Source organism: Ammospiza caudacuta, chromosome 4 (assembly GCF_027887145.1).
Source record: "Ammospiza caudacuta isolate bAmmCau1 chromosome 4, bAmmCau1.pri, whole genome shotgun sequence".
Classification (NCBI taxonomy): Eukaryota; Metazoa; Chordata; class Aves; order Passeriformes; family Passerellidae; genus Ammospiza; species Ammospiza caudacuta.
The window spans coordinates 77771721-77789697 of NC_080596.1; the positions used below are offsets into that span (position 1 = coordinate 77771721).

General features: G+C 40.9%; 1 protein-coding gene across 4 annotated transcripts in view; it reads left to right on the forward strand.

The window, feature by feature from the left end:
• MAEA (macrophage erythroblast attacher, E3 ubiquitin ligase) overlaps positions 1-17977 on the forward strand; it is a 47725-nt gene that overhangs the window by 11331 nt on the left and 18417 nt on the right. For all 4 annotated transcript variants that reach the window (XM_058802984.1, XM_058802986.1, XM_058802985.1 and 1 more), the window contains 2 exons: positions 6166-6348; positions 9800-10003. In XM_058802984.1, coding sequence (XP_058658967.1) covers positions 6166-6348; positions 9800-10003 — 387 coding nt within the window. The remainder of the gene's footprint in view (positions 1-6165; positions 6349-9799; positions 10004-17977) is intronic.

Below are 17977 nucleotides of genomic sequence, written 5' to 3' on the forward strand. Positions count from 1 at the left end.
AGTGAGACAATGTCAGAAACCTCACTGCTATTGGCATAAAGAGCTGCTGCGTGCCCCTGCCATTCAGAGACAGTTCAGCACTGAAAGCAAACAATTTGTCAGCTTGATTTGCATATGACAAATCTGGGCTGGTTGTTCCTAGTCACCTTTATAAGATTGGAAATGGTTGGGCTTTTTTGTATGTTTTTTCTGTAACTTTCACGAGAGCTGAGGTGAGGCAGACCAGCCTGTAGGTTTTGTGATCTTCCAGGTTCTCTTTTTGGAGTAGAGGCACAAAACTTGCTCTTTTCAGTCACATTCACCTTTTCTTGTTCACTGTGGCATTCCAGCAATGGTAGCAGGTTAACAGTGTCATCCAGGAGCTCTCTCCTTTCCTCCCTTCTGCTCCCGTGTACCTGTGTACCTTCAGCTTGCTTTGGACTTCTTCCATGAGTGAGTAGCACCTCTCTGCCCAGGCTTGCTCATACACCATCAGGAAGGCTTAGGAGCAGACCTTACCAGTAAAGACAGAGAAAGCATTTAGAAGGGAGACCCTGTTGTCCTTGGTAGTTGGGTCACAAACTCAATTCTGTAGATGCTTTTCATCTTCCTTAAGCTGCTGGTGTCTGTAAGGCCCTGGTAATGTCCATTACTTATTTGAAGTCTAGCTGAATTAAGTGGATGTATATGCTGGCTGTGATGGTAATGAGAGCTGTATTTCTAGCTGTAGCTCAGAAGGTTTTTTGGCTGGACAACTACAACACCTCTGCAAAGAAGAGCTCTCCACAGCTGATGTTTGTTTTATGTTGTACTCTATCCCAAGCAGAGAGCCCTTCAGCAGTGTCTGTATTCAATTTGTTTGCAAACCCCAGGTGCTCAGTGAGTGACTGTGTCTGTTGTAGAAGCTGCAGGTGTGCAACAGGCTGAAACTTCACCCCGTTCTCAAAATGCCATTCAGCTGCTTAATAGAATTCAAGGTGCTACAATGAGCTTAAGTCCAGTCTGGGTGTCTGACTTCCAACAACATAAATGCCATTGAGGTAGCAAAGCATTTGAAGCTTTGATCACTATAATTAATAAACTTCTATGAGGGGAAAATGGTGTGCATTCTGCTCTCCCTTTTCACATTGTTAAAGGCTGTATGGATGCTATGCTCTTATCATGGGTTTTCTAAAGGCATTTTTCTGTGAGTCTGTAGAGATAAGCAAGAGCTGAGGTGGGAGTGTGTTCAGCAGCTGGTTCTATATATTCCATTTATGGAGAGAGTACAAAGTGTGCACACGTAGATAAATTCAGAAAACCTTAAGAAGAGAAGGAAAATGAATCTCAGTAAAATCTTGATAATGAGTAAAAAAGCAATATGCATTGTAGGATGCTGTGTAAAGGATTAGGTGGTTTAGAATCATAGGAGGGTTTACTTTGAAGGCAACTTGGGGATAATTTAATTCCAGCATCCTTGCCATGTTCATTAAAGCAGGTTGCTGAAAGCCCCATCCAGGCTGGCCTTGAACACTTCCAGGGATGGGTCATCCACAGCTTCTCTGGATAACCTGTGTCAGGGCCTTTCCACCCTCACAGTAGAGAATTTTTTTCTCATATCTCATCTAACCCTGCCTCTGCCATTTTGAAGCCATTGCCCCTTGTCCTGTCACTCCATGCCCTTGTCAAAGTCCCTCTCCAGCTCTCTTGTAGCCCCTTTAGGTACTGGAAGGTGCCATAGGCTCTTCCCAGAGCCTTCTGTTCTGCAGGCAGGACACCCCCAGCTGTCCCAGCCTGTCCCCACAGCAGAGGGGCTCAGCCCCCTGGTCTCCTTTGTGGCCTCCTCAGGCCTCGCTCCAGCAGGTTCAGCTCCTTCTGGTCTTCAGCTGGGTGCAGCATTGCAGGTGGGGCTTCAGAAGAGCAGAGTACAGGGGCAAGATTGCTTCCCTTCACCAGCTGCTCACACTTGTTTTGATGCGCTCCTGTATGCAGTTGGCTTAAAATTATTTATATTTCTTTAAATATTTATTTGCTGCCTGATAATTAACACTTGAGAAGTGTATACAGTTTGCAAAACATCAGGTTACAACATATGCAAGCATTTAATACTGGCTGGTGTTTTTTTCTATTTTTAATGTGTTTTCAAAAAACTCAAGAAAATGGAATCACTTAGTAAGTGAATGGCTCGCTGAAAATTTTCTTTTTATGAAAATATATTTAAATTCACTCTAAGGATATTTCAAGTTACATTTGATATGGATCATGAAAAGAAAGATTGTCTACAGTTGCCCAATGTGAATAGTTTTAGCCACTTCATGATTTGAGAACTCTGCCTTGCTTTGGTACCTTATTTGCATTCATGGGCAGGAAGAGGACTGTGTTTGGGCTGAAGGCCGGGTGGTAAACTTCACAGCTGAGTTCCCAAGTGTGCACTTAAAAACTCCCCCTGACGTCCTTAGCTCTGCAGTTTTCTACTCCTTGCTCTGAGTGATCAACATGTAGCTCTCCTGGCAGTCCTTCCTGCTCTTCCACCAGTTCCAGCTTGTACACCCAGAACAATGCTCTTCTAAGTCTTGTCTCCACAGCTAGAGGTTGTTGGAGCATGTTCTGGGACAGCACACCACTTTTTTGGCTTTCTGAAAACAGTGAAGTAACTCCTGAAATGAAGAAAGTATTTGTTTCAGGTTAATCAGTCGTCTCTGCTTTTTTGTTAGTGTTTAGCACCTGGAAACAGCCACTATGGTTGCAGAAGCCTCCAGCCAAGCAGACTTTGCTTCACATCACAACAAAATTCTGATCTTGGAAAAACTTGTGTTACTGGAATTTTACCCCTTCAGTCAAATTCCTTTTCACTAGGTTTAAGTTTGACTTGGTTTAGGACATGCTTAGGTTGAATATGTGTCTGCAGCTGTGGAAGCTGATGAACAAAAGGAGCAGAATCTATTTAGTGCCACTGGATTTAAATGTGCTGCCCACTAATATTTTACAACTCTCCTTTGTATCCTGTTGTATGCTCACCATAGGAGCCAGCTGGGTGTGGCTTTTCAAGCTCTAACGAGTAGGACAAGTTGGTATTGTGCTCATACAGAGCCCATCCTGGTCAGTACTTGCTGCTGTATTTCAGATGTTCTTTTTTCCTTAAGGTAATGCTTCCCTAGGCTGGGCTCTGTAGGTCACTCTTGTCTCTAAATCATGGTGTGTAATCCAGGTTTGGTCCCAGAATGGTACTGGCAGCCAAGATTCCCAGTCTCTAATAGGTTTATGGCAATTAATGAGATATAAATCTTGCATCTGTCTCTTAGTCTAAAAACTTTGGTGTTCACAGTGTTCTAAAATGGTACCTGAAAATCAAGTGAACTATAATTAAAAATGTTTAAAATTGCATTGTCCAGAGCACTTACATGTTCTCCTTTCATTAACTTTCATTATGGGTGGAAAGAAATGCTCCTGTTGGTGCAGTGCCTGTAACCTGTGAAGGGTTCTGCAGCAAAGCAAGCCAGTGCTGGGTCTTTTGGCATGTTGGAGCTGTAGGAGTAATAAAGAACCAGCAGATGAAGATGCAAATTCAAGATAAAATCCTGCTGTGTAAGGAATGTAGTTCTAAATTTTGGCATTCACAGACTCTGTCTCTGTAAAGTAAGTGTAAAATCTGTACCAAGATATGATTCACAAATATTCTCATGAAAACTGCTGGCTCTAGAATAAGAAACAACTGCCTGTGCAAATTACAAAAATCTCTGGTAAAGTGTATTTACTGTCAGCTCCAGTTATGCAAATAATTTCATTGTACCTTTAATTTCCCTTGTTATGACACTTTAAATTATGTTTCTCAATATGTTTACTTTTGTTTACTTTCAGAGTATATAGTGGAAACATTTCAACTCAGTCTCTTCCACAGAAGACATTCAGATTGTTTTTATGGTAGGGGAAAAAAAAAGATAAGATTCAAGACCTATTGCACCTAGACATTCTAAATGATATATAGTGTTAGCAGCTGAAATTGAAAGTTCAATTGTTCTAAATGTCATATGAACACAAAGTGTGCCAGAACTCTGCATGCTGAAGAGACAGCACAGGAAATGGGTGCTGTTACTGCTCTTGAGCACAGATAAGGAACTAGGCAAAAGGGAGATTAAACACAGACTTTTTTCCCAACTGACTAAATCTGTGTCCAGCTGACTGCTCAAAATTTAACAAAAGCACTTGCTGTACTAAAAAAGGTACCTCAAATTAATAGTAGCTTATGAAAGTCTTTATTGATGCAGATTTTCAGTGTGGCGTGGAAAGCTGATTGGCAAAATACTTGCAGAAATATTTTTTGGTGAACAGTAAGAAAGATGCAGTGGGGCAAAGGAAGGGAAGAAGCTATCTTAATGCTGTCTGGCATCAGGTCTTAGAGCTGGAAATAAGTTTCATGTTCAAAAACATGACATGTCAAAATAATGGTCTCCTAGAGCATTCATTTTATCTGTGGATCTTTAAAATATTTCATATTTTTTGTGTAAATGGAAAAAAGAAAAGAGGGTTGGAGATGGAGTGTTGTTACATAGGCAACTAAGTAGGTGCTGAAGCCTATAATTTGTCATGGTTTATGTGGCTTGAGTTTTGGGTGGGTGTACTGCTGGGATTTTATGGCAGAATGTGTAAGGAAAAGAATTGTTTTGGCTCAGTGCCTTCTGTGGTGGTCTTGTCCTGTCACTTGTTTAGGTTGAGATCCCAGGAACCATTAAATAGATCATTTCAGTCCTTACAAGAGGAGCCCTTTCATGTCTTATCAGGATTGTCCTTGTCTTTTATTACTACCACAAAGAAGCACAGCCTTTTGTAGGCAATGCAAAGTCTTGGAAGGCAAATGCTTTGGCTCATCTTCCTTCCTCTGAACCAAACTGTTCTCTGATGGGGAATTGCAGTGCTGCTGCAGGAACCTCTCTGCTGATAGAGCCCAGAAGGGCTGTGGCCCCTGGGGATACTTCCTTGCATGCAGATAATTAGAAAGAGGAAAACTGAGCCCTTGATGTAATTGATTAGAAGTTATATGCTTGAAAGATTTGTAATCAAACATACACGTGATATGTACCAAACAGAGCCCTGATTTGTGCTTCCTGTTTTACCTTTAGCATAGATAATCTGATTGCTATCCAAACTATGCCTTTGATTAATGGAAAAGCAATCAAGATTATCATAACTACCTGAAAGAACTTCTCATGGACTTTTAAAAGATTAAAGATATGGCTGAATTAAGTGTATAGCTCTGGAATGTCTTTAAAAATTCCTGTTTCTGTGAAGTAATAGAACTTCCTGTGTAAATTGCTTTTGCTGCCACTGTAGTGGAAGCAGTTTAACACTTCCTGTAAGCTTTCCCCAAATCATTCCCCAGGCTGACTGCTTCCATCCATGTGTCCCTAATGGCCATCAGCAGCAGGTTTCATTCAGCTGTTCCACAAAGGTGTGGGACAAGTAGGACAGGAGAGCTCCAAGACTGGCAAATCTCTTAACTCAGGAATGGAGCATTAGAGGAAATTAACCAGTTTAGTCATACATTTTAGGCTTTTATCTCTTAAAATTTACATGGGGTTTCTCTTGGAATTCCTTATAATTCTTGTATATACAAAGTATATACTACTTTTTAGTAACGCTTCCTAAAAAGTAGTCTTTCATGGGTAGAGGTATGTAGGAGACTCGTTGGATTTCCTGAATGACTGTTGGTGTACTGTGCATAAATTTTTCAGTAGCCAGTATGCATTATACATGCTTTCTCTCAAAGGTAACTTTCTCTTTTTTAATGAATTAGAGAAGAGAAGAAATGTAAAATTAGAAAGTCAGGGTCTGAAGAGTGATCTCTCAGTTGTGGTTTAACTTCCAGCTTTCCTTTTGTAGGTACAGATTTGTCTTTATATTCTGTTGTCCCTGGATTGTTTCCATCAATGCTTCCTACAGCCAAAGCAGGATAGGTGAATCTGGTATCAGACAAGAAACTGCAGCATTTTTCCTGTTGTTTTTTCATAATCTTTGAAGTGTGAGCTCCTTGCTGAGAGAACTTAAACAAGGGTTTCGGTATGGGAACTAAAGTTCAGTCAATGACCTCTAGTCCCCTGGAACCAAGGTGCTCTTTGGGCTGCATCAGATGAAATCATCGGTCTTGCTAAGCTCTGGAGGAGCTGACTTGTTGAACACAGCAATCCTACCGAGCTGCTGTTTGTGCTTCAGGTGCCGTATGAAACCCTGAACAAACGATTCCGGGCCGCCCAGAAGAACATCGACCGCGAGACCAGCCACGTGAGCATGGTGGTGGCCGAGCTGGAGAAGACGCTCAGCAGCTGTCCCGCTGTGGACTCTGTTGTCAGCCTGCTCGATGGGGTTGTTGAGAAGCTCAGCGTTCTGAAACGCAAGGTGGGTGCTCTTCTGCCTTCGGTGCTGTGCTCTTTGCTTGGGTTTTCTTTTCAAGGCACCGGGCATTACTGAATCTTTAAAATGAAACTTTGCTTCGCTGTGCTTCAGAAACACAATTTGGTGGTCCTTGTCTAAGTATAACAAAACAAACTTCTGTTGAGAGGTAAAATTAATAGGTATCTGTAGTCCTGGAAAGGACTTTCTTTACTAACAGAAAAGAAATAGTAGCAAAATGCATTGATTTGTACAATTCCTGCTTGACTAATGGAAAGATTTGTGTAATTGAATAAATTGATCACTGGAATAGCAAAACAGGTAGAAGATGAAGCTGAAAAATGGGAAACCCCCAGTGCAGGAATAGTTGTATGCAGTGTTGAGACTTCTCTGCAGAAGAAAGTGCAAGTTTGTCCTGGATTGTTACTTGAATATTTTTACAAACACTCAACTTGCAATTTGAAAGATTCCTAGGGAATATTAAGAGCCTTTTAAACAAAATTTGGCTGGATAACCTACTTCTAGCTGTTAAGCTTGAACAAAATACAACCAGCCTTTCATGCTTTTACCACATCTTTCTTAGAAAAAGATGTATATGTTCTCAGAAAAAGAAGCATAAGCCATCCTTATTTTGGATGGGAATATTACTCATCCCTAGAGTCATCAGAACACTTACTTGAAACAAGTCTTGCAGAAAAATGGAAATAGCTTTGTTGCCTGACTTGAGAGCAGTGCTTCTCCAAAAATAAATAGATGAAACATAAAAGCAGAGTCATTTCATTGAAACTTAAATGAAATAACCAACAGATATAAATCTTGTGACAGTACTATGTGAAGCATCAAAATACCTTGGAGGTTTGCAACATGAAAATAATGCTGTCATATGTGTTGATTTGGGGTTTTCTGCTTGAACAACTTAGGTGTTGAAAAGCTGTTCTGCTGAAGGCTTGATAAATTAATTGCTCTTTTCATCCTTGGCTTGTGAGACTTAAAGAGGTCTTAAAGGATATGTTTTCTTCACTTCTCTGTTACTTACAGAAAAATAGGAGCTATTTGTGACAGAGGTGTTGTATCTTGGTGGTAGGTGTGTAGTAATGATGTGGAGGAGTAAAAGTTATTTACTTGTTAAAGCTTTGCTGACTGTGGGGGTGTGTCTGAAGGCATTGCTAAGTGTTTTGGGTGCAAAGCTCCATTTTAGATTAATTGCTCATTTGTTTTTGACTGCCTGAAAGACTCTGGGGAATCTTATAGCTACTTGGAAAGAACAAAAGGCCAAAAAAATTATTTAACAGTAAAAGTCCTCTGAAATACAAAGGTCTTGTTTCTGCTCCAAACCCTCAACTCCCAACTGTCTTCTCTATAATCTCTGCCACGAGCAAAATTGTTTTCTTTAGAGCCTGTGGACCCATGTGGGATCTCTGTTGCCTCCTGTGTTTAGACAAGGATCTCATGAACTGCTGAGATGGCCATAATAGAATTGGATGGTTCCTTTATTTAACACCTCACTCACTCTTGAAAGAGAGCTTTAAAACACAGCAGGTTTCTTAGGTTCTGAAAATGATCCTGGGGAAACCTAGGCCTTTGTGTTCTCCCTTTTGTATCCTGTTTAATATGCTTGTTCCCTCAAGTTCTGTTAACATCCAGCAGGGCAAGTCCAGATAGACTTGCTTCAGAGGGTTTTAAAAAGAATCTGCAGCCTTTCTGAACATACTAGAAGGATCAAAAAACCAGCAAGAGCTGTATAAGTCCAGATACAAAGCCATATAAAAAGAGCCCTTTGGGAGCAGAAGGGGTCTAACCTTTGTGCCTGGCTGCCTTGAGTTCTTAGTTGTATTCAGAATATTTCTCAAGGTTGCCTTCACATCTGATAATACTACAGATATCTAAAAAGTGAAAATGTGTTTTGTCTTGAGTTAGTATTTGCCTGCTGCATAGGAAGAGACCCAGTTCATAACTCAAACAAAATACTTGTCACCAAACTCTGTTACAAAGTAAAGCTCGAGTCAGCAGCACAAGTAACTCCAACTTCAGTAATAAAAGTAACTTATGCTAGAGATGTTTACATGGATGTTAAGAGACTCTTGTATGGTGACTAGTGTTTCAGATACTTGAATTTGGTATCAAGGGCCAGATCAGAGTCAGGCTTAATTGGGGGGAAGAGGGGAAAAAGCTCAGTGAGCTTTCCTTGCAAGTTTTCTCTCATTTAACTTTGCTTTTCAAATGCTGATCCTTCCAGAAGAAGTCTATGGGTAGGCATGGTAAATGCAATTAGAGCCAACCTGTGTTTCCAGAGCTGGAGCTGTATCATGTATGACACTACAGTTTGAGTTCTGGAAAGGTCTCTGTGTCAGCATGGAGTGCAGAGTGGGCTGCCAAAAGCCTGCCAGGTTCTGCCTCTGCCTTGCAGCTGCCAGAGCTGTGCAGTCATTCCAACACAAGCCAGCAGGTTTAAAGTCACCACAGGGCAGCCTAAGGTGCAATTGCATCACCAGTGATGTATTGCAGATGGGAAAGGTCCTAACCATCCTCTGCTGGTTTGCCTTTACCTTAGCAGGCACATTAAAGTTCTGCCAGCTCTCTGGAGTTCTGTAGCCTGACCTGGCCCAGAGTTGTCCCATGCTGTGTACTGAGTCAGCTGGCTTGGAATCGTGGCTCTAAGGGTGAAGGAAAGCAACTGAGCTGTGTGTTTTGGTTTTAATTAAAAATATTGTGGCAATACCTTGAGGGATTGGTGGGTGGTTTTTTTGCTGGGTATGCCAATATGTTGGTTTTAAATCATCAATCTATTTCTTTGGACAAATGTGTTTTCCTAAGTAAAGCTCCTTAACAAGGGATGCACGTTCCCACAGTAGCAGAGATATATAAAATAATACCAGTTTAACAAAACTGATGATTTTGAAAAACTGCTTTCAGATCCTTGAATTACAGGTGCCAAGAGGCCAACCATTTGTATAATTTCCATTATTGCATGACTGATGAAAATGGCTCCAGTGTATTAGAAGTAATGTGGATTTACTCTGCATCACTCCTGAGTAGAACTAATCCAGCAGGACAGCTGCTGGAGGAAGAGGCCATGCATGGGTTAGAGGTGAAAATTTTGCCTTTCAACTGTTTGGATCAGATTACTCCAAACCTTCACAAAGCTCTTTGCAGGCTATTACAGGAGTTGCTGCCATAGTTGATATGTTTCTGGTTTTGGATAAACTGCAAATTAAGCAGAAAAATGTATATATTCATAGTGTCAAATAGATCAAAACTTACTTGTGTGCAAGAATACCTCAGAACTGGACCAGCCGTGCAGAAGCTTATGCACTGCCATGGGCAATATCTCTAAACAAAAGAGACACTACTGGGAGTAGCTGTGTAACACATAAAGAACGCTTACAAGCAATGGCTGTGTTTTGCTGTAAAAGGAGATGGCAAGCGTGCAGCCCTTACGGTTGGCTTTTCCTTTCAGGCCGTGGAGTCCATCCAGGCGGAAGATGAGAGTGCCAAGCTGTGCAAGCGCAGGATCGAGCACCTGAAGGAGCACAGCAGTGACCAGCCCGCCGCCGCCAACATGTGGAAGAAGAAGCGCATGGACCGCATGATGGTGGAGCATCTCCTGCGCTGTGGCTACTACAACACAGCTGTGAAGCTGGCCAGGCAAAGTGGCATCGAGGTGAGGCCGCTGGGGAGGAGCTAGCTAACAGTGGCAGTAGAGAGCAAGGTGGGAAATGGGAACAAGCTGCTTAACCTCAGAGCAGTTATTGTTATGTATTGGTGTGCCTTCCTGCCTAATGTTTATTTCTTATCATTTTAAGCTTGAGTTTGTTCTCCTTCCTTGGCATAAATTGTGTTTTAATGCATTAAATAAGTCGAAGGCATCATTTTTAGTCGCAAATTAAATACTTTTGGATAAACACCTTTCTCTGTTAAAACTCAGATTAATTCTCAAATGTCATACAAAATTTCTTGTTAGAGGCCTTTAGGCTGCTGATTAAGCAGGTGGTGGAGCTTCCCATCTGTCTAGGCCCACTCAGCTGATACGTGTAGGTGACCAGACTGAGCAGAATAGCATTTGCTGATTGCAGGAGCAACTGTTCTGTTGTATCATCCTACTGTTTAATGCACTGAGAGAAAGGCTGGCTTTTACTTGGGAAAAGAAATTTTGATACAATTTGGGTTTTTTAGTAGCCATTATATCTTGCATGATCCTAAGAACATTTTGCTGGTTTGCAAATCACCATTTTGTGATTGTCGCTTTCCTTCTCACTGGTGAGCTAGTTGGTTTTGCTTGGGCTCACAGTGAGTTATGAAGTGTTTGCAGTTTGTGTACCTTGGTGTAGCTATTTTATGCAGACCAGTGAATCCTGATTGTGGTCCTGTGACAACCAGGAGGACATGAAAACTGATTTTTCAAGAATTTGCTTTTTGTCTAGAGAAATCATGTTTTGCAGATTTTAGGTAGCCTTTGCTATTTGATCCTGAGTGGTCCTTGAATCTTGTTTTGATATGCCTGATTGCAGAACGTATGCAACTCTTCTAGTTAAAATCTTACTCTAATAAAGATGCTGAAAGTTGAATTCTCTTACATGAGTTATGTACTTTGCCTTTCTTAGGTGGAATAGTTGAACACATCTCTCTCATTTTGTTGGGGAAAAAATATATTTTTTACTGATGTCAAATTAGAGCATATGTACTTGTTCTTTGTTGTGTAACAGGGACCTATTTGTCATGTGTCTCTTATTCCTTGGCTGCTTTGCTGTCTAATCCTGTTCAGCCAGCAGCAATTTCAGTAAATGCCAAATAGGAAATAGCATGTAGAGGCTGAATAGAAGTGAGAGGGGAAGTGGGTTACAAAGTATTAATAGGAAATAGTCCTGAACAAATCAACTGAAGAGGCTGTTGTGCCTCACTAGTGAAGTAGCCCGTGCATGTGAGTCAGAAATACCCAAGGCAGTGAGCTGGGATAACTGCAGCTTGACTGCTCAGCAGCTCTCCCACTGCTGGAAGATGCTTCCCTCTGTTCTGAGCAGGAGCTCATCTCTGCTGAGTCATCGTGTTACTGCACCTACTAGGTCTGCTGAAAAAGCACTATGGAAATATTTTCACTTTCCTAGCAAGCTCTGTTATGCCTGATTAAGTAATGCTCAGCTTTGGTTTGGCCATGAGCGTGGAAGTCTTCATGACATACTGCAAGACCCTGTGGTGAAAACATCATACTTAAAGCTTTCCATTCTGTTTGTTGAATAGAAAATTTTGTGTTGAAAAGCGAGTTTTAAATAAGATTATTTACCTTCTGTCTGCAAGTCTAACTCTTTAATTTGCATAACATCAGAGTAATAACACAGAACACAGTTGCATGTTGAATGCACTGAGGCCTTTTTTGTTCTAGTTCACTCAAATTATGCATTTTAGTCAGTGTTATGGTTTGTTTTGGCTTAATGAAGATAAGACTTCCCTCAGTTTCCCTGATTTGCACTTGGTCTGACTGTATGGCAATCTTCTTTGTGAACAGCTTTTACAGAGTATGATTCTGGGACGTGTTTGTTACACAGAATTTCTGGTTTTGTTGGTTTAGTAAGGCAGCAGCTTTGTTTCTTTTTGTTCCTTTCTTGCTAAAGGATGTGAGCATTGAAATGTTCTCTAATGCTTCCAAAATACCATTTTATTCTCTCATGCCAAGTAATCTTTGTTTACTGTGGTCTCACCTGGCATTCTGATTAATGTCCCCACCACCATTCTTGTCTTGATTTTGTTACGACTGGGTAGACATTATACCCTAAGTAAGAACCTGAAAAAAGTTCTGTTATTGTTCAGCTTGTCCAGCAGCCAGAGGTGAGGTGGGTGCACAAGATAAGCATGGCCCAGTGATGTTCCCTGGTGGCAAAGACAATTGAGCAGCACTCTGGGTTGCACTGGGATCAGCAGCAGCAGAAGGGAGGTCTCCAGCCCCTGTAGTCACCCCTGCTTAGAGCCGGTGGAGTGCTGTACCAGTTCTGGGCTCCCCAGCAGGCACAAGGACCTGTGGGCTCTCCCTGTACTTGGAGATGCTCAAACCCCACTGGAATGGGAAAGATCCCAAATAACCTGTTAGAGGTGACCCTGCTTTGAGCAGGGAGACTACACAAGTTCAGAGATCTGAACCTCAACCATTCTGTGACTGTTCCTCTGCTTGTGGGGCACATGGCTGAGGTGCCCTTTGCTGCTCCTTGGGAAGGCTGAAGGAAGCAGCTTTTTCAGTTCAGTTGTAGCTTGGGGATCCCAGTTAAACACTTTCCAGGAGCTGTTAGACCAGTCTTGGGAGCGAGTCTCAGCCTGCCTGGTTGAATTTCTTGTGTGGCTCCTGAACGTGAGAGACCTGCAGGGCTGCCAAGGTGCTCCGTGGGTGAAGCAGGTCAGAAAGGATTCTGCTTCAGTGACCAAAGGGAAACCATTAAATCACCCCAGTGTTTGGGCAGACTGTCAGCTGTGTGCTATTGGCAAAGATTGACTGTGTGCCATAGTGTACAACTCCAGTAGTTTTTGATGGCCTGTGACAAATTCTGGGCTATTTTCTAAATTAATTACCTCCATAGGAATGATAGGCTATCAAGTCTTGTAATAGAAGATAAGTGCTTAAAAACCATGATTATAAAGTAGGAAGCAAACAGAATGGAAAGGAATGCTGGATGTAAAAAATAACAGGGAAATTTTAAATATCAGAGTTAAGAACTTGCTCAAGTAAGGAGTAACTGGGCATAAGGCATTTATACAGCATAAAGTTATGGCAATATAAGAAATAAATTCCAAACATTAAATATTTTTTATATGTCTTTAAAGAAAAGTAATGCTATTTGGGAAAGTAAACCAGAATGTAAGATTAAAATAAAAGCTGACAGTCAAAGACAGAAATTTTTGTGCAAAGTAAATACGAGGTAGAGGGGATTCTATTGTGGACTTTTTTCTTGATGTCTTCTGGCTCCATAATGATGTGAAAAACAGTTTGGGTTGAAGATACAAACTAAATGTTATGGGTTTTTTTGTTGCATATGAATAAAACTCATCTGTATAGGCTTATTAGAATAAATAGAATCAGAATAAGGTCATTATTGCAGTGTAATACCACATCAATATAAAAATGCCTATTTTCATCTGCAGATTCATATTTCCAGCTAGCTGGCAACGTTGTCTGTTGACTTCAACTTTGTTATTTCATGTTTTGTTATACTGCTGTCTCATTCCTATGCCATTAATTGATATGCAAATCTAGTTTAGGAAGAGTGGTGTTCCAGTAGGAAGTTGGTTTCTGTTTGTAGATAAATTTTATAATTAAGCTATGTATATGGTACTTAGTGTACTGTTTCTGGAGGTGGTGGGGTTTAAAATTGTATTTGTTTTTCCAGCCCTTTCCTTAATAGGCTAGGAAGAAAAAATAAACATATAAAGTGTCTTTACATTCTTTGCTTAATTATGTATAGCTGTAGTGATTTTTGCCTGTAGGACTGAAAACAAACCCAGATTCTGAAGCTTCCAGTCTCCCTTATCATATGCTGTAAATCCTCTTTCCATCTTTGCTTAGCTTATTTTAGTAAAAGGCTGTATCTCCTTGCCTTACTGCTCAAGCTGTACAAAAGCTGAACAAGTGGCAATGGTTTTTCTGTGAAGGATAGCATAAATTCAACCTAATTATTGGTGTGTTGGGGCAGGGAGCAAATTATTCAAAAATCTGTAATCCACTGAGGAACAGAAGAGTTACTGCACCCTGGGCAGGGTGGGCAGTGACACTGGAATGTGGACAGTTAAATGCTTGAGTTGAAAAAACTCTTAAATGACTTAAAAGTTGTTAATTTCACCTTAAATCAGGGATTGTGTATATCAATTAAAATTCTGCCAATTAATGTTCTTAGATCAGTAATTAAGTACATGCATCATCCCTCAAGAAACTTAGTTAGCCCTTTGCATTCATACCACAGTGTGCTTTTTGCTTTTGAGAGCTGAGGGGGAAATGAGTGTTCCATTGACTTAAGGAGTTTGGTCTAGACATATGACCATTGTCATCACTGATTGGTATTAGAAGGGCTTCTTGACACTTCAGGTATTGACAATTGACACAGTCCCAAAAAGATAGTCATTTTCTTGAAGTGGGAGTTCAGGTCTCCAGTTATTGTCAATGGTTTCCTTCCTGAGCTGAACTTCTATATCTGTGGTAATGGTTATTCACTGGAGAATGTCAAAACAGGGCAGAGACTGAAAAGCCATTCTACAAGTGTTTGTCTTTCAAAGTAGTAAATACATTTATTTTAAAAAAATTCATTTTGTTTAAATAAGGAATAGTAGTCATTGGAAAAACTGATTATCTTCCATTTTTCTCTCCCTCCCTTTTGGTCCAGTTATTCTTTTTTACTGCATCATTGCAGCTTCAGTTTCTGTAAAGCTGTTTTTGGAGGGATTAGCCTAACTAGAAAAGATACCTGCTACAAATTCAAGCATGTTCCACTCTCTTAATTTTGTTACAGAAAGCTGTGAAATATTATTTGATGTCCTGTGGTATAAGAGAAACTTGAACTTCATGGCTTTTGACCAAATATCTGATCTCTTTCCTATTCTATATCATGTTCCTATTTTCAACCCCAAAGCTGAATGTTCTTTCCTTGCTTTAGAAAAGTGTTCTCAGCACTGTGATATGGATCCTCCAGCTGACACCTCAGTAGAATACTGCTGAAGGATTTCTGTCTGCTACAGGGCAAAATCTTCCTGAAGCTGCTCTTTTTGAAGTAATCCATCCCCTGAAAAACTGTTTCTGCTTGATAACTCTCTCAGAAAATGGGAGATAGAAAATAACCTGCACATTTGAGATCACAAAAAGGAGCAGTATTAAGTCTTAACTCAAAAAGTTAAAAGCTGAATAAACACATTTTTTAACAATCATACAGATGTGCCTTTAGAAATCCTCCTTGTTAAGATGCATAGTCTGAGAATGGCTTGTAGGCAAACACACACGTATGTATTAAAGTAATTAATCAGAACACATTTATATTCATAACAATTCAATTTCAAATAGGTAAATAATATTCATCGTAATGCTTGAATGTATTATTTACTTTGCTGTCATGCAGAACACAGCCAAGCTGAGTTTCCAGATGCAGGCTGAGTGGTCAAAGGTGCCTTTTGCCAGGAGCTATTTGTGTCCCTCTCCTGTGACTTGCTGTTCCCCCCCAGGAGATGTTCCAGGAAAACTCTGTGTGAAGGAACTCCTAAACTGGCAGAGCTCATTTAAAGGTGCCAGGATTTAGCTTGTGCTGCTTGGAGTTACCTGCAGTACCAGGCTATAGAGAGCTGCTTGGAAACTCCTTTAAACGTGTTTTGGCTGTACCCAGTGTAGGCATGGCAACTCTGAGTGGATTGCTGTAATGAATGTCTGGGTGTGTTCGTCTGAATTTCAAAGTGCTGCAATTCCTGCACAGCCTTACATCTGCAGTTTGTCTCAAGCATCTTGAGGAATTAGAATTATGTAAATGTGGAATAGTCAAGATTGAAGCAGAATAACAAACTTCCTCATTACGAATCATTTGACACTTCAAAAGCCAACAACGTGAATTGTGCTGTGATGTTGAACATGTTTTTTTTCAGTCTATTTAGACTAAGTGGGTTACCTGTAGTGTATCATAACTGAGCTAATTTATTACAAAATACTTACTCTGGAAGGCTGCTGATGCAAGAAAAATTCTTGAATTGAAATTCTATCTAAATGGGGAATGATCATGTCACCTGGAGATTACCCAGGAGTAGAAGAGGTTTGGGTTTAGTTATGCCTCTTCTTACTGTCCTTTCTTCCTGCCAGACATTCCCTCAAAGTATAAATCTTACCTCACATTTAACACTTGCTCTTACTGCTACATTAAATGACAAGATAATGTTTTGTTAGAGTGTGTGTAGCTGCTAAGACAGACTGATCCTGCGTGGACAAAGGCTGCAGGCCTTGTGCTCCTCTAGCAAAGGAATGGTGCCTTTCCTCTGCTAGAAGAGGCTATGACAGAAAACGAGGCACTTTTTTTCTGCCCAATGATGCATCTTAAGCTCTAGAGGCTTTGTCACACTACTGTAGTGTAGTCATTTATTACTGCACTTAGCATGGTATGACATGCTGATGGGTAAAGGTGCAGCTGTTTGCTGAGCTACAAAAATTGCTGAGGCAGGAGCAGAGGATGCGTTGGGAAAACAGATTGCTAATAACCAACCTCAGTGCTTGCTCCAACTCTGAGGCTCTTCAAGCACTTTATGTCCTTGAGTGAAAGGAGCTGGATGAAACACTTCTTTGTGCTTGGCTCTGGAGCAGCCAGTGCCAGGATACGGATAGTTTTGGTGACCACACTTTGGAGAGCTGTTGGAAAAACTGGATGGAGGGACAGGATGACTGGAGAATGTTATGGGTGGGTGCTTTGGGTATGTGTGAGAGCAGAGGTCAAATACCGAGGAGTTTTGTAATCTAGTCAGAAAAATAGAAGTTGGACACAAGTTTAGAGCATGAATTAATCACTAGAACTAATTAACAAAAGTACCAGTATCCTCTAATGCTGCACAAGCTTGCTCTTCTGACAGACACTAAGTGTAAGATCCTGGGATCCTGCAAAAACAACCAGACAGAGCTAAAGGTTGGTGCTGTGATGAGGGTATGGAAGATGCTCTCATGTGAAAGCTTGACTGTACACCATGGGTACTCTGTTTACTTGGTAGACAAAAACATTTCTGCCTCTTCTGTTGATAAATCTGTGGTTTGGCTGTCTGTTTTTGCATTTTTCCCCAATAACTAGCTCTGCAGCTGCCTTTGAGTAGGACATTCTGTCAGTTACTCTCTTTAGTTTCTCTCTAATCCTGTTAATGTGAGTAGCATCATAACACTTAATATAGCTTAATGATCTTCAGACCATGTTATTTTATGAGCAGAGTAAGGAGGCCCTTTACTGTTAATTTGTGCCCTACTTTAACTGGTCTTCAGTAATTGTGGTGTTGCTGTATTGTCACCACCTCTGCCATTATTTTCTTAATTTGTGTCTCCCTTCAATGTTAGTGCAGTTTATACATGCTGTGTTGACTTTGAAGGAACTGTTACTCCAGCAGCCTTGGATTGTGCTCCCAATTCCTCTTACTGCCATCACAACCACCTGCACTGCCCCCTCTTCACCTGCACCTGATTTTTGCTTCCTGCACTTGTTTTCAAGTAGGCAGTGTGACTGTGCTGCTCTCCAGGCTTCCTGCTCCTGCCAAGTGATGCCTCTTTCACTGCTTCCCACTGTGGAAATGCACTGATCTCTTCTTTCCTGTGGTCTTACCTTGCAACTGCTTGTGTTTGCTTCTCCCTGAGCTGCGGAACAGCAATCACAGCCTGACATGGTGCCTGCATTGGCTGTGTGTTCATCACAGGGGAAGTTTTAACAAATGAATATATTACTACAGAAGACCAAATTGACCTCTTTGTAACTGTTCATTAGTGCATTTCTATTTCACTTCCATAGAACTCAATTGTACTGAAGGTTGTGTTGCTGTGGAGAGTATGAGAGTAGTCATTAAAAGCTTAACACAGCTTTTTCTGAAGTTGTTGTTTGAGCGACCTAAGTGTTCATTGTATTTCATACACAAGTAGTTTACCATGCTGCTGAACACTGGAGTGCAT